The sequence below is a fragment of the Pleurodeles waltl genome, chromosome 11 (assembly GCF_031143425.1).
Source record: "Pleurodeles waltl isolate 20211129_DDA chromosome 11, aPleWal1.hap1.20221129, whole genome shotgun sequence".
Classification (NCBI taxonomy): Eukaryota; Metazoa; Chordata; class Amphibia; order Caudata; family Salamandridae; genus Pleurodeles; species Pleurodeles waltl.
This window is the reverse complement of record NC_090450.1, coordinates 713610263-713627265: the sequence shown is the minus strand read 5'-3', so window position 1 is coordinate 713627265 and position 17003 is coordinate 713610263. Positions and strand designations below refer to the sequence as shown.

General features: G+C 46.9%; 1 protein-coding gene across 1 annotated transcript; it reads left to right on the top strand.

Annotated features, from left to right (window-relative positions):
* Positions 1–4542: 4542 nt before the first annotated feature.
* MAT2A (methionine adenosyltransferase 2A) lies at positions 4543–16757 on the top strand. The gene is made up of 9 exons (XM_069214372.1): positions 4543–4720; positions 6217–6294; positions 6384–6506; positions 6927–7039; positions 13282–13425; positions 13759–13977; positions 14076–14258; positions 14494–14627; positions 15337–16757. The coding sequence occupies exons 1-9, from the start codon at positions 4627–4629 to the stop codon at positions 15437–15439; spliced, it is 1191 nt and encodes a 396-aa protein (XP_069070473.1). The 5' UTR covers positions 4543–4626; the 3' UTR covers positions 15440–16757.
* Positions 16758–17003: the final 246 nt, after the last annotated feature.

Below are 17003 nucleotides of genomic sequence, written 5' to 3'. Positions count from 1 at the left end.
GCACATCATTACATGTCCTACCTTTTAAATACCCTGTACCCTGCCCACGGGGCTACCATGGGCTTACCTTAGGGGTAACCTACAGGTAATAAAAGGCAAGGTTTGGGCCTGGCAAGTAGGTGCACTTGCCAGGTCGAAATGGCAGTTTAAAACTGCACTCACAGACACTGCAATGGCAGGCCTGAGACATGTTTGCAGGGCTACTCGTGGGTGGCACAATCAGTTCTGCAGGCCCACTAGTAGCATTTGATTTAGAGGCACTGGGCACACGTGGTGCACTATACTAGGGACCTACTAGAAGATCAAATATGCCAATCATGGATAAACCAATCACCAGTACATTTTAGACAGAGAGCACTGATTAGCAGTGGTAAAGTGCCCAGTGTCCTAAAGGCAACAAAAAATAGGAGGAAAGAGGTAAAAAGTTTGGAGATAACCCTGCAAAAAGGGCTAGGTCCAAAATCTTTGGTTTTCAAATTGTTCTTGTGAGCACTGAGAGTGTCTGTGCTATCAAAAAAGATATCCAAATATTTAACTCTGTGCTTTGTGAGAGCCACTCTCCATTTGGATGCCACGTTCCCTGATTTGTCAATCTTGGATATGGTGTTATTTATTTCAGTGCTGCTCTTGCTGATGTAAAGGTGAAAAGTTGATAGATGTCACTGTAGGCCGATTTTGGTGTGGCTAAACAGCACAAGGTCGTCTGCGTAGAACAGATGTGTCATGCATTGGCCTCTCGGTTTCAAGGGATGGCAGTTGCCATCATCTAGGGCCTCTGACAGGTCAGCAATATAGATATTGAATAGTAAAGGTGCTACCATGTATCCCTGCTTGAGCCTGATGTTTGTGGGGATCTTTTGTGAGATGTGTGTGCCGTCCCCCAGCTTTGCCCTGAAGCCGGTTTAGCAAAAAGGAATTATCTCATTCGCTTCAGCCCAGTGCTCCAGTTCATTCAGGAGAATGGAGGTGTAGTCCTTTGCTGCAATATCAATGAGGGCAATAAGGCAGTAGTTTGCTGTATCCTGCCTGTCGCCCTTCCTGAATATGGGGTGCAGAATCAAGCTCTTCAGGACCCACTTTTGAGTCTGCCTCGAGGTCGCTCTTCCTGGGGATTGAGGAAGCATTAGCTAGTTGGTCTGCCAATGACGCATCAGGGACGGGCTACGTGTTTATCTCTTCACTTGCAGGGTCTCCTTGTTCTGTTGGGAAATTCAGCATCGTCTCTTAAATCGTGTTTGGGAACTGTTGAATGTAATAGTTCAATACTTGTTTTAGGTGTGAATTGAAGGGCAAGTTTCCTCCGGTAGAGTACATAGTTTTTCAACTATTGGGTGGTAGACACAAATTCAGCTAAGTTTGTGCTTTGCTGTCCTTGCTCCAGGGCACCGAGTTTGCTCTCCATCTTAGAGACTGACGTTGCTAAGGCGTGGACGTTATCCAGTTGCACCTCTGGCTTTACTGACTGTCATGTCTAACTGTTTATCTCTGCAAACACAGTTATAATGATTGACCCCAGTAAGTTGTTCTGCTCGATATTGGGTTTAAAGAAGGACTGGGCTGACCTGTTGTTGCTGCTTGGGCCTGTTTCACTACAGTTCTGTAACATTACTGATTGCGCGTTTAGCTGAGGAGAATATTTGTTACTTCTTCCACAGTTGCAACTCTGTCTGCACTGTGTTGTGCTGCGCAAGCGGTGCATTGGAATCTCGGAGCTGTTGGGACTAGAGATGCAGATAATTCCCTTGCTTTTTTCTTGATAAGATAAGGGGGGTGGCCCAAAACCTTTACTGCAAACTCCGGCTCTGTTAGCATACTGTCTGATGAAACCTTGATATCTGAATTGTCCTCCCCCAACAGGAGGCAGGATGAGTTGCATCTACGATACAGGTTTGTAGAAGGCACTGAAAGAGACTGTGGGTGCTGGCGTATTTGGAATGTCCACAAGGTCTCGAGCTTGATCTCGCTTTAGGCTTTGGACCTATGATTGTTATTTTTTAAAGAACTCTATTGATGTTGCTGTGCCTTTGTTGTTGCCGTTATTTTTTCTTTTTTTGTGGGGACTTGGGTAGTAGTGACTTATTTATTCCTGGCATGTGAGTTACTAACTTACAGATGGTTTGGTTATTTGTTTGGTCATTGTACTCAGTTTCGGTGATCTGCCTAAGTGTTCAATAGTCTTATTAGGAATACTTTCAAATTGCCTATTTGCCTTAATACCAGTGCTTTCAGATTGAGTCATGTTTAAAGCAGGTGATCCACTCTGGAGGTCCTCTTGAAGGGCCTGTGGCAGCTAAAGCTGGTCGTGTGTTTGGCCGGGACCCCTCCTTTTAGTCATTGTGTTGATATGCTGCTGGTAGAAAATAAAACGGGACAGCTTCCACCAAAGTAGAAGTGGAATTGCCTGCTTGCTTGGGCCCTTGACTCTCTTCTGTGATAGATGACTCTCTGTATTGAGCTGCGGCGCTAATGAAGACATCCATTGGTGAACGTTAAAGTCTGTTGAGATGCTTCCGCTGCCTTTAACTATTGGTGTTGAGAACTACCAAATAATATAGTTTCATTAATGTGCAGTGTATGTAATTAGTGTTCTGCAGTATTACGCAGCTGCTGACTGCCGTTTGGTGCTTGACACCTGAGCTTGATAACGGGGGTTGAGTGCAGTGGTGGGCCCCATTGCTGAGTATGTGTTACCCTTTAGAAACCTGCCTCTTTATCAGCACGTGGCTCTGGTAGGGGGCCAGTAAGTATTACGATTTGTTCTTGTAACGAATTCCGTGTTAGAAAGGGGCTTAAAGATGAGGGACACCGCTGGGTACACCGTACTGTACATAAATATTCAGTTGGAGAAGCCATGCATCCAGCATGGATGGTCCATGCAACTGTTTCAGAGATTAGTGAGAAACTCTGAGGTCACAGATCCAGTCCCTGTGAAATAGATAGCTTGAGTGTCTAATGTGCCACTCCATGAATGTGTGTGCATGTACCTTAAAGGATATAAACCTTATGTGGTGATTTGCTTTCACATTTAATGGCATGACCCGTACTGTTACATGACATTCGAAAACTAGAACAACCTTTCCTTTTTAACTCTGTAAATATGCAATATGCATTTGCATACCATATATCACTTTCACTTTTCTAAATTTACAATCTATAATAAATATGTAATTTGTAAATACGTAACTTTCAATGAGTAACCGTAGTAGCTATACATAGTCACCAGTAGCGGCTGCTAATTCGGGGTGCAGCACGCAGAGTGTGTGTGTGTGTGTGTTGGGGGCATAATACAAAAACGTACCTGCTGCCTCAGTGTTCCACCGCTTTGATTCTTCTTGTCTTCTTCCTCCCCTCCCCACTCAATCCTGATGCTTCTCTCATGCTACCCAGCATGAGAAGAGCGCTGGGATTGGCCTGAGTGGGCAAAAATGGCACTCAGGGAGGGAGTCGGAGCTTGTGCTTGGTCTCCATCCGGTTGTGCAACACAGCCGGGTGGAGAGTTCTAAGTGCGCATGTCAGATTGGCTGGCCTCCGACGGACGGCCAAACTGATATGCGTACCTAGAAATGCACATACCACCCCCCCCCCCCCCCCCCCCCCCTGATGTGGGGTTGACTGGCCCCGCCCTGACTACGCAAAAATATAAAGTGGTAATAAAATACTTTTATTATCACTTTATTTTTCTGCTTTCAGCCTTGGGCCGACACTCCTCCGCTATAGTCACCCACTACCCTGTTAAGCTGATTTTCTCATGTAACGTTCTTTGATCTATTGTAAAGGGCTCTGACACCTGTGGGTGATACCCGTGCCTTATAAAAACGCATAAATAAATATGTGTGAAGCTCGCAAGCTACTGGTTTGAGCTCCATCTAGTTGATTCGGGTTTTCATCTTTCCTACGTCAGTTGAGTACCTTATAGTAATAATGAGGGAAGTCTGAAATAGTACAATTGAATGTCAGCAAACTGACTCGTTCCCATCCTCCCTGGATTTTAAAAGCAAATCACCATTCAGCTTTTAGATCTACCAGTCGGACACGGGAAAAACTGTCTAAATATCTGATGCATTTGTAAGGCACGTTGACAAGTCGTTGTGACTAACCCCGGACACTTGTTACACAGCACACTAACAAAACCAGCCCAACCTGCCTTTCGGAGACAAAGGTTTTACTTGAGAGCCACTGTCTTCATGAGGGTCTGTAAACTCGATCACTAATAATTACTATTCAACCGAGGCAAACAGACACGAGGATAAGGCGCTTTCTTTCAGCCATCGTCAATTGCGCTAAGCTCGCTGTCAGGGACGTGCCGAAGTATACGGGGGCTGGCGTGGCGAAGAACCTATCCCATACTGAGCACACGGAATGCCCTATCTCCACCCACAGCACACTGCAAGATACCGTCCCCAGCATTGGAAAAAAAAACATCGGACCATTGACGCAGTGGTAAAAGTGGGTGGAGTCTCTCCAGATTCGGGTCGCGTGGGCTGCCTGACGTCACGGCTGACGCAAGGCGCTTATAAATAAGAGCGCCCGACGCTTCTCTGACTTCACTTTTTCCCGCAGTAGGGGACTTGTGTTCTGGTGTCAGACCGCCGAACAAGTGCCCCTTTTCACCACAGGGCCGCCACTATGAACGGAAATATGCTGAACGGCTTCAACGACGCCCTAATCGAAGAAGGCAGCTTTCTCTTCACCTCCGAGTCAGTGGGCGAGGGGCACCCTGGTAAGTGAGGGCGCGAAGTGGACAGGCGGCCATGATAGGAGTAGGGGTTCTTTGTTAAACTGTCAGGGAAGACGGCGTCGTTTCGTCCTTAAAAAGGTAACAATTGCAGTAGTGATTAAAATTGTCCACCTTACTAAAATGATTTGGTTACCTTGGTACTGTTCATAAAATCACGGAGTGAGGGGGTGGGCGGCGGCAAGCGTAAGAGCCCACTCCCACCGAACATTCGCGCCATGACGCAGGAAGAGCGCGCTCCTCAAGTACGCGCGCCGTGCCTTTTCGTGCTCCTCCAATAGATGGCCGCCTTGCAGCAGCCGCCTCAACAAGAACGTTTGATGAAATCACGCACGCGCACCTCAATGCGGCCATGTTGAGCCCGTCCACGCGCTCCCCCGCCCTATTCCCTAATCTTGTAGTCATTTTTTCATCTTTTTGGCGACGTTCAGACTGATCTATGCCTTCCTCCCTCAGAAATTATACAAAACAGTATGCGGGTGGTTGATGGTTTTTTCTAGAACATTCTATAGTAATTCTTTTTGGGAGTTCCCTAGTGTGTTCATATAATTATGAAATGCTTATGACTTGGGAAATACAGCTATTGAACGGTTTAATACCCTTCATCTTTGGAAAGTTAATACCGTTTACTCGGAAATAATTGAACAGGCTGAATGAACCTAGGCTCTTAAGAGGCTATTCAAACCATCACATCGCTAGGCGTCGAAAGCATTTAAGTATGTCGGTACTTCTTTATCGAAACATTTCTTTTTTTTCTATAATGTGATTTTCTGTTGGTAGTTCTGTCAGTGCGTAAACATGGTATGTGTAACGAGTGCCTCGACCTTGAATTCTGAGACTTAAAGTGCTGATAGCTGAAGAACCACTAATGCCGTTAGTTGTCACACGGTAAAAGGGGCACTTGGAATCGCCCTAGGAAAAGTCTGTCCTCTGTAGGGACTATGACCGAACTACTGTACGGGACTGGTCACTAGTTATGCTCAGATTTCGAATCGAGTGACTGGAGCATATGCTTCTTACAGCGCACGCTTGACTGCAAAAATGTCCTCACCTCGTGGCTAAACATAACCCCGGGACCCCTTCGGTGACTAGGCTGGCTCTAATAATTTGACTATATTGGACGAACGCGCGCGGAAGCGCCCGCCTGCTAGTTGACCTTGCTGCAGAAAGACTGCTATGCAGGGTTGTGTTGAGTAACTGCCAACTCGTGACTTATTCCTTATGGGCGCTGGTCTTGTATACCATGTGTCGCTCCTCGAGCACCCCCAGCAGACCAAATGTACTGCGCTGGTATTTTGGTATAATTGCTGCATCCTTAAACGCAGTTTAGTGTGAGGGCACGTTGGTGCCAGTCTGATTTACCTCTCTCTAAATGTATTACAGAAGTGATTTGTTGGTCTCACAATTTTGTTTTTGTGGGTAGCACGTAAGTTATTTCGAGAATTTGTCAAACATGTGGTGACGATTGTTTATTCTTTTAGATAAGATATGTGATCAAATCAGCGACGCTGTCCTGGATGCTCATTTGAGACAGGATCCCGATGCCAAAGTTGCCTGTGGTAAGCTAACCGTATAAATGATTACAGCAAAACACATCAAGAAGAAAGATGTTATAGTATACTGTTATAATATACTTATTCATCCACAGAAACAGTTGCAAAGACTGGCATGATCCTCCTTGCTGGCGAGATTACTTCTAGAGCTGCCGTGGATTATCAGAAAGTTGTTCGCGATGCTATTAAGCATATTGGCTATGACGATTCTTCAAAAGGTGGGCCCTGCTATTTAGAGTAGGGATATTCTAATTAAGTCCGTTCCTTGTACTTAAGTGATCCGTTGGAGGAGGGGGGCGATCTGGTCAAGAGACATCATGCTTTTTTAAGTGATGGAAATGAGCGGCAATGGTCTAAAAGGGGTAGCGTAACTGCAGTGTTTAAATGTCGAGGCATATTTAAACATTGCCAATTTAACTGAATAATTGAGGGGTCGGGGCGGTTTAGAGGTTGGCATTAGCTTTCAGGTGTAATATCATAATTTTTTCTTCGTCCCCTTGTGGTGACCTTGATTCAAGTTTAAACCGTTGTTTAATAGTGTGTATGGGTGTGGGGAACTATTTGACATGAGAATCTTTAAACTTTCTGGAACTATTGCCCTGACAGACCTGTACTATTTGCCTTTTTGTCATCGAAAGGGTTTGACTTCAAAACATGTAATGTGCTGGTCGCACTGGAACAGCAGTCTCCCGATATTGCGCAGGGAGTACATTTGGATAGAAACGAAGAAGATATTGGCGCAGGAGATCAGGTGAGCAGTTGTTCCTTCATTGTTCAACGATCACTTGTGTTTTGACCGACTGGCGTTGCAAGGAAAAATCGCAGTAGGGGCCGCGATGAAAACAAAGGCTGCTTTGATTTTTAATTACTCCTTGAAGTCGTCGTGATTGTGTAGCACCCTGTTTTCCTATTACCTTAACTAACTGCATAAGGCATGCACAGGATGCCGCACTGCGGAGTGACTTTTTACACTTAAACCGTAGCTGTTCCCCCCTCTCAGACTCCGAAGTTTAATGGCGTGCAACCCGTTTTGAGTTTTCGCTCCGATTTGAGGGGGTACCAAAAGCGTCTTTGTAGCTCAGCCCTCGAATGCCACATTACACAGGTTAAGCGCTGTGTACATTTAGAACATTTTAACACCAGCCCCATCCTAAACTGCCCGTTCGCAATACAAACCACATGTGAGCAATCTCGTCCCAGCATTACTTTGGCTAATGGATGGCTCCATTTGTCTGCTTCCTGCTTATCGAGCCAAGTGTCTACAGCTAAATAGAGGTATGCCACTTTGATTCGCCTTTAAAAGTATAACTTATCTGGTAGACTTATCGCATCAGTTTGCTAACTTCAATCTCAAAATATTGCCATATTAACCGAGATAGCTAGAAGCTAAAGTGGCTAGCCAATAACCTTTGCTGTGGTGCCCAAAAACTCAAATGGCACTGCAGACCAGTGATCTTTTACAGAAGGCTCCTAGAATTAAATTGCATATCCTATTTGAAAAATAAAATTTCTTGTTTACTGCCAGACCTTAAATATAGATTTCTACAAGGACGCTGCTACACTTGGAGTAATACAATATTGTACTGAACAAAGCTATTGGTTCTTTAAAAAGGCGGTGTTCTGAATTACATATTTAGATACATATCATGATTGTCTCGCAAATTACATCTGACTTCCTGGCAGGTAGTCTGGCAATCATTCAGACTGATTACCACTTGGTGCTACCATACCAAATTTGCTTTACAGCTAATTACTCCGCGCAGCCCCATGTAGCATATATTTCCTCATCTTGAGGTGTCCAGCGTCTATACTGCTCTCTGTACCACGCACTTTGATAGAGTACTTAACACTCAGTTCTTAAAATTTGCTGTCTCATCGGTAATCAACTAGCTGATTACCTGACATCACCGTTTCCTCCAGTGACTCTGGTCACACTGACCACATAAACTGACCCGTGGTCAGTCAGTCACACCCCACAGCACAGCTCCACCCATCTGCTGCCCCTCATGCTGCTCTACACTTCCAGGTTCGTGAGTTAGAGGTCCGCCTCTGTCGTATGTCTTTTTTTTTTTTTTCCTTTGCTTTTTTTTGTGCACTTTACTGCTTTTTGCTTTTCTTTTGCCTTTTTTTTCTCATGGCTTTTTCCCTACTGCTGCTCCTCTCCCTGTCCTGCATTTTTCGTCCCTGCAGCCCACGCCTTCTCAGCACTGCTTTGCCTGCCTCAGCTGACCAGCCAGCTGGATCACCACTGCATCCACTTCACCAAACTCCTCCGCGTCCACTGCCCTCCACTAATCACTGCCACCAGACACCAGTGCAGCACCATGCAATCGCCACAACAGGATCTTACTGAACCAACATTCTGCCCCTCTTCTAGAAACCCTCTGACAAGCAACCCCACAAAGCCAGCTGATTCTTCCCTGCCCCAAGAGTCCAAGCACACCTGCAGATGGATCAAAGATGGAGGAGGAGCAGCGATAACCCTGGTCGACCACTTGTCCTTTACCACTGAGGACCCTCCCCCACAGCAACACCCAAAGGAGCCAGTTCACAGCCAACCCTGCACAACTGGACTACTCTCCACTGACACCTACACCTTGAGGCTCATGAAAACCATCTGCTCTGAGCCCCCCCTCAGGCCCCTGTCTCACCATATCTTCAACCAAGCCAGCACCACAATCACCCTCTAACTAGTCTGCCATCTTCCTGGAAGACTGAAAGCACATGGAAATCAACCCACTGCTGAAAACTCCAGACAGACCTCAAGAACTTCAGACACATCTTGCTGCTCCCCTTCCTGGTCAAAGTCAAGAAGGCCTTCAACACACTGAATTCATCGAAACAAACTACACATTGGGATTAACCCAGTCAGGCTTCAGAAGCAACCACAGCACCAAGACCACACTTCTCACAGAAATGGACAACTTCAACACTTCAAGCTAAAGGCAAAACTGCTCAGTCATCCTACTTGGACCTCTGTCACCTTCAATAGTCCTCACCACACTAGACTGCATGACACCAGCATTCACAGCAAAGCCTTTGAGTGGATCTGCTCCTTCCGCACCAGCTGTACCCAGAGTCACGCTCCAACTGTTCACTTTATCAGTGACAGATCAGCTTTGAAGTTCCTCCCTGAGCCACACCCTGTTTAGCATCTACATGGCCCTGCTCAGAATCTACATGGCCCTGCTCGCTAACATCAAACCACAGACTCCACATCGTCTCCTATTCCGATGATACCAAACTGATCCTATCCCTTACCGACAAGCAACTTCCACAACAATGAGGGCAGTCACAGGACAGCTGCCTGAAACTGAACTCGTCCTATCCCTTCACCTGGGATGACTCCTGGTGGCCCTCAGCACCTGTCACACCCACCAGCTACACACAAGAGACTCCTCGCTCTCAATGAATCACCAAGTCATTGTTGTCTCCATGTTTCCACACAGTGCACCTGCTCTGAAAGATCTTCAAATGGATCCTGATCAAATCCAGAACAGCCATCCAGGCGCTAGTCCCCAGCAAATAAGACCAGGGCAGCACACACTATGCCAGCACCACCCATGCAAGACTGCAAAGAATCAAGAACACCTACCAGACTCAACTTGGACATCTCCCCCCCCCCCCCCCATTTCAGCCACATCCCTGGTGTAAAGAAATGGCTCCCTGTTGCAGTTACCCCCCACTTTTTGCCTGATGCTGACTTGACTGAGAAGTGTGCTGGGACCCTGCTAACCAGACCCCAGCACCAGTGTTCTTTCACCTAAAATGTACCATTGTCTCCACAATTGGCACAACCCTGGCACCCAGATAAGTCCCTTTTAACTGGTACCCCTTGTACCAAGGGCCCTGATGCCAGGGAAGGTCTCTAAGGGCTGCAGCATGTCTTATGCCACCCTAGGGACCCCTCACTCAGCACACTCACTGCTTGCCAGCATGTGTGTGCTGGTGGGGAGAAAAAGACTAAGTCGACATGGCACTCCCCTCAGGGTGCCATGCCAACCTCACACTGCCTGTGGCATAGGTAAGTCACCCCTCTAGCAGGCCTTACAGCCCTAAGGCATGGTGCACTATACCACAGGTGAGGACATAGTGCTCATGCACCTATGTCCCTACAGTGTCTAAGCAAAACCTTAGACATTATAAGTGCAGGGTAGCCATAAGAGTATGGTTTGGGAGTCTGTCAAAAACGAACTCCACAGCGCCATAATGGCTACACTGAATACTGGGAAGTTTGGTATCGAACTTCTCAGAATAATAAACCCACACTGATGCCAGTGTTGGATTTATTAAAAAGTGCACAGAGGGCATCTTAGAGATGCCCCCTGTATTTTACCCAATTGTTCAGTGCAGGACTGACTGGTCTGTGCCAGCCTGCTGCTGAGACGAGTTTCTGACCCCATGTGGTGAGGGCCTTTATATTCTTAGAACAGAAACAAAAGCCTGCTCTGGGTGGAGGTGCTTCACACCTCCCCCTGCAGGAACTGTAACACCTAGCAGTGAGCCTCAAAGGCTCAGGCTTCGTGTTACAATGCCCCAGGGCACTCCAGCTAGTGGAGATGCCCGCCCCCACTTTTGGCGGCAAGTCCAGTAGAGATAATGAGAAACAAGGAGTCACCCACCAGTCAGGACAGCCCCTAAGGTCTCCTGAGCTGACCCGACCCCTGCCTTTAGAAATCCTCCATCTTGATTTTGGAGAATTCCCTCAATAGGAATAGGGATGTGCCCCCCTCCCCTCCGGGAGGAGGCACAAAGAGGGTGTAGCCACCCTCTAGGACAGTAGCCATTGGCTACTGCCCTCCCAGACCTAAACTTCAGTATTTAGGGGCTCCTCGGAACCTAGGAAAATAGATTCCTGCAACCTAAGCGGACTGCTAAGCTGAAACCCTGCAGAGAAGATTGAGACACCAACTGCTTTGGCCCCAGCTCTACCGGCCTGTCTCCCCACTTCTAAAGACACTGCTCCAGCTACGCTTTCCAAAGGGACTAGGGATCTCTGAAGCCTCAGGACTGCCCTGCATCCTGAAGGACCAAGAACTCCCGAAGACAGCGGCTCTGTTCACCAAAGACTGCAACTTTGCAATAAAGACGCAACTTTGAAACAACACGCGTTTCCCGTCGGAAGTGTGAGACTTGGCATTCTGCACCCGACTCCACGGCTCGACTTGTGGAGAACAATCACTCAGGGAGGACTCCCTGGCGACTGCGAGACCGTGAGTAGCCGGAGTTGCACCCCCAGCAACACTTGCAGAGGGAATCCTGAGGCTCCCCCTGACCACAACTGCCTGCTTCCAAGAACCCTACGCCTGGTAGGGACACTGCACCCGCAGCCCACAGGACCTGGAGCATCCGACCTCTGGTGCAGGAGCGCGTGCCCCCCCCCCCCCCCCTTGCCTGCCTGCATCGCTGAAGAGACACCTTGGTCTCCCGTTCATTTCTATTACAAACCCGATGCTTGTTTGCACACTGCACCCGGCTGCCCCTGTGCTGCTGAGGGTGTACTTTCTGTGTGGACTTGTGTCTATTGGCCTGGAATTGTCTGAGTGTGCCTCATTTATTGCTTGTGTGTACAACAAATGCTGAACACTACTCCTTTGATAAGCCTACTGCTCGGCCACACTACCACAAAATAGAGCATTAGAATTATCTTTTTGCCGCAATCTTACCTCTAAGGGGAACCCTTGGACTGCATACTATTCCTTGCTTTGAAATAGTGCATACAGAGCCAACTTCCTACACCTGATCACCTGGGACCTTCACTGGCTCCTGATCAACAAAACCACCTTCCAGCTCCTCATGCACACATGCAAAAAGCCATCCACATAGTACCCGTATACCTTAATCACTGCCTAACCTTCCACTTGCCCATCAGATATTTCTGCTCCTCCCAACTGGCCCTCTTCACAACCAAAGAGTATACAAGAACTCTGCTGAAATATCTTCTTACCTTGCTGCAAAGACCTGAAATGCTTGTATGCTACACCTCAGGACATCTCACTCACCACCTCAATTCATGGAGAACCTCAAGACCTGGCTATTTGAGTGAATGCTGAATATCCCAGTGCTGTGGGTGATTAGCCACACTCTACAAATGCAGATTGACTCTGCAACACTTTGTATTAACTTATTTCTCTTACTCTGCAGTCTCTTCAGGCATGACCATGTACTTGCGCTGTATCTTCCTCACTGCCTGCCCGCCCCCTCTACATTTTGTGCCTTGGTGGTTTTTATCTGTTTCGGTCTTTGATTACTGCAGGATCACAAGCCTCTCATGCCGAAATCTCACTTGAAAAATACCATCCCTACTAGTACTGTGACAATTTCTGCTTTAGTTCAGGCCAAATCAGAGCTGAAACTATTCTGTGCTCTACAGGTTCCTGCTGAATTGCAGGAGTCGTTCTAACTGTTCAGTAACCATAAATCTTTATCAAGTATACAAATCACGGGAGCTGATGTAACTTAAATGTCGTGCTAGACCAAGCGTTCGTTTCTTGCCCTGCTAGACCAGGTGACATTTTTGCTTTGCTAATCCAAAACTAGACAGTGCATGGCACCGTTGTAAGGTAATTCTCACACACTCTAACCTATTACGTGTCTTTTTGGTCTCAGCGTAACACGCCTAGGCAAACTATCATGCAGTATTTGCTTGACCTGGAACCCAGGGGGAGCTTTAGTCTCCGAGGTTTTTGCAAGAGTTCCTTAAGTCAACATGGTTACCAACAAACCTTACTTTGTACCTCTCCATACCATCAGCACCCTAGCAGTGTTTGCATCACATCGTTTGCCGATTTACGAATGAACTGTATGCACCCAAACGGGTATATATTGCAGACCTATTCATCTGCTGGAAATGGTTGCTGCGATTGACAACAGGGAATGTAACTTGTTGCCCCGACTGACTCAATTTCCGTTTGTTTGAAACCGATTTTATATTGTCTTTGAATTTTCGTACTACCGTTTAATCTCTGTTTGAAAACTTCATTCCACTTGCAGGGTTTGATGTTCGGCTATGCTACAGATGAGACCGACGAGTGCATGCCTTTGACGATTGTTTTGGCACACAGGCTGAATGCCAAGATGGCAGAACTGCGCCGAAATTGCACCTTGCCCTGGCTAAGGCCAGACTCTAAAACACAGGTAAGCAAATGTATACATTTCACAAATGTGCCTATTGGTTGCTTTCTCTGTAGCATGGAACTGTCCTATTTCAGCCACGTAGGGGATTACAGGCCAGACGCCCGTAATTGAGATCGGTCTAATTTTGTGTATCTCAGTGGTTCTGCAGAGACTCTAGTTGGCTTTCCCAAGTAATCCTGAAAACGCCCTGTACTGGGTTAGATAGCCGACTTGTAGCTTAGTTTTGGGATTTCCTAGTGTATGCACTATGGCAATCTTTAGTGACTGGTAGTCTTCACTTATCGGCCTTAGTCATGTGGCTTTTCTCCTTCATTTTACCCTTGTGTTTTGTAGGTGACCGTGCAGTACATGCAGGACCGTGGTGCTGTTATCCCAATTCGTGTGCACACAATTGTGGTGTCTGTGCAGCATGATGAGGATGTTTGCTTGGATGAGATGAGGGATGCTCTGAAGGAGAAAGTGGTAAAATCCGTTGTACCCGCCAAATACCTTGACGATGACACAATCTACCATCTGCAGCCTAGTGGGCGCTTCGTCATTGGTGGGCCACAGGTAAACTACCAGAGACTCTCGATATTCATGGCTGAGCCGCACTGTGCAAATAAAACACTGCACTTGTGTTGTCTTACATGTCTGTTTTTTTTTCTCAGGGTGATGCAGGCCTGACTGGAAGGAAGATCATTGTTGACACTTATGGTGGCTGGGGGGCCCACGGTGGAGGTGCCTTCTCTGGGAAAGACTACACAAAGGTGGATCGTTCAGCAGCGTATGCTGCCAGATGGGTAGCCAAGTCCTTGGTGAAAGCCGGTCTGTGTAGGAGAGTGCTGGTACAGGTGTGTGGCTTTCAGGTTCGGTGGGTATTTGCAACTGGTGCCCTGTGAGGTAACATACGTATCAGAAGCTAGGATTTCCCGTAAAGCTACTTAAGACAAGTAGCTGTTCTTCACCAAACACCACCCCCAACCCCCGCGCAGTATGACTTTAGAACTCATTTTGTTTCGCCACTTAAATCTGGTGTTTGCTTGTTTTTGGAGTTCGCAAAGTTCATTCTCCTTTGCTGTTACTCAGGTCTCCTATGCCATTGGTGTGGCACACCCCCTCTCTATCTCAATCTTCCACTACGGCACGTCGCAGAAGAGTGAGCGGGAGCTACTGGATATTGTGAGGAAGAACTTTGACCTTCGTCCTGGGGTCATTGTCAGGTAATGTGTGTGGAGAGAACCCCATGGTGTGAAAGTTATATTGGTCGTTTTGCAAATGGGGCCTCCGTCTAGCGAAAGTGATCGTGCGCTGTACTTGAATTCTTGGTGAGGGTGGGGTCCAGAAGATCCTTTAGGATACCACAAGGGCGTGGCAAGGCTTTCAAAGTAGCTCTGGTTCATCTTGTGCCACACAGTATTTCTCAAGATACCTCGTGGTAAAGGATAAAGGTGGGAACTAGACTAGGCATTCAATTGGTGTACCTTTACCTTACTGCATACAGGGCGCTAGTTTTTATATTTTAATACATAGTAATTTAATACTGTAGTTTATTAATTTGTAGTGTAGCTTTGACTTCTGTGCTGCCCAGAGCCATAGTGGGCTAAGAATGTGTGTTGGGGGGGGGGGGGGGGGGGGGGGACTGTGCGCAAGGCTTGCTGTTAGAGGTGCATCTGTCCGAGCTCCAGGGCTATGTATTTTTCTGAAGTCACATGGCCACGCCGGTGATGTAATGTGCTATGAGTGGCAAGGTTTCCTTCATTTAACACCTATTCCACATAGCCTTCTAGTGGTGGGGAAGCTGTTCGGTCTACTCACGTGGCCTTCAGTTTGGTTTAGGAGTAGCGATTATGGTTCTCTTGTGCCTGCCCTGAAATGTGTGTGTTCTGCTGAAAAATGCTGTGCATTAAATTATTTGCTTGTATATTCTAGGGATCTGGATCTGAAGAAACCCATTTATCAGAGGACTGCAGCATATGGCCATTTTGGCAGGGACAGCTTCCCATGGGAAGTTCCCAAAAAGCTGAAGTATTGATTGTTAGGCTTTTTTCCCCCTCAGACCTGTTGGCGTTTATTACAGAGAAGCCTCCAGGATCTGTGGTGGAAGGGCCCTCCTACTAACCCTTTCTTCTCTCCTTTGTTCCTGTTAGCTGCTGCTCTTGTCTGTGGGTAGGGGACCACTTATCTGTGCTGTGCTGTTATATTACACTTAGAAACATTTCCTTAGGCAGTCACTAACGTGGGCAAACAGATCTTTTGCCTGTAGGGCAACAAGCTCCTGCCTTTTGCATGTGCAAAGAATCCATGACCAAGATTCCAGTCGAACGGGACTACCTTCAGTCATTTACCTCCCCTCACGGCGTATGGTTTCATAATGGGCGTTGGACCATAGACGTATACTTAATTTACCTGCCAACCTTTTTTTTCTGCACTGCACAATCGGACTCTTCAAAACTTTCCTTTTAGTATTGCTCCCTGTATCGGCAAGACGAGGGGCTATCTTTTAGCCCAACAGCACCAGATACTTATCTTTTGCCCCTCCCCCGAGTATGTACTTTTTTTATGGGTCTGGATAAATCTGTAGACCCCTATGCATTTTCTAGCACTAATTGAACATCTATTTATGAACTCTGCCTGTCCCCACCAGGCAGACTCTTGGTTGCCCGGATGTCTCTCAGAAGTCGTAGGGGATACCCTGAGGTCTGTAGCTGTTCACTTTGATACCAGAGTATTCCTTTTTTCTTTATAAGAAAGTTTGAGAAACTCACTGCACAAAATCTTGGGCCGCACACAGCCTTTTTAACTAGATCCCCAACATTATCAATACTAGGTCCAAAGTTGTGCTTTAGAGAGCTGGTGTAGCTACAGAGAAACCAACTTTCTTCAGCGCATAGGGTTAAACGGGGGTGGAGACAAATACCTTTGTACTTGAATAACTTTTCTACGTGCATAACTTATTGTTTCTGGGGTGTTATGGTGCAAGTACAGAGTAGCCATAACCTCAGATGGCAGCTTTTTTAAACGTTAAACTCCTGATTTCCTCAACTGTTTCCAGCATTCTCTGGTAGGCCAAGGTGTCCTACAGAAAAGCCTTGGGTCCATCCTACAGGGGGTCTGGCTGGTGTGAACTGTGGACGGTAAGGAGGGTGCGGCTCGGGCGGCTGGCTGGGGATGGTACAGATTTGGCTGGTGTTGTACAGAGAAGCTGGCTTGTTTACATGCCCTTCCTATGCCAGCTGCTCGATGCTACCGGTGCCTTCAGGCTTTTTTTAAAATTGTCTGGCTCTTCTGGGGGGAGCAAAAGTATCAATCTGAAGAGTATTAAATAAAACGCGAGGTTCTCCCTTTAACAACGTCTTGTTTTTTATTTCTGTGCGCCTGAAGGTTGGTGTGAGGGGGGCGTGGGTTTATGCAAATTTGCATTTCCATCGTTGACTTTCAGGTCTGAGTGTTGTGTGTGTGTGTGTGGGGTAGTTTATAACGACCAGTCGGAATACTCGTTTTCTGGATTTGTGTAGGGTTTCTCTTGTGTGGCCCCTGGGCAGCAGAGGAGCTGTGAAGTTAAAACACCTGCGTATATGTATTAAGTATTGTCGGCA

Bases quoted from the DNA above. Each gene is read 5' to 3' on its own strand.
- MAT2A (XM_069214372.1), top strand. From the start codon at position 4,627: ATGAACGGAAATATGCTGAACGGCTTCAACGACGCCCTAATCGAAGAA. The intron at 4,721-6,216 runs GTAAGTGAGGGC...TTATTCTTTTAG, and splicing joins AGTGGGCGAGGGGCACCCTG to ATAAGATATGTGATCAAATC. The intron at 6,507-6,926 runs GTGGGCCCTGCT...TGTCATCGAAAG, and splicing joins CTATGACGATTCTTCAAAAG to GGTTTGACTTCAAAACATGT.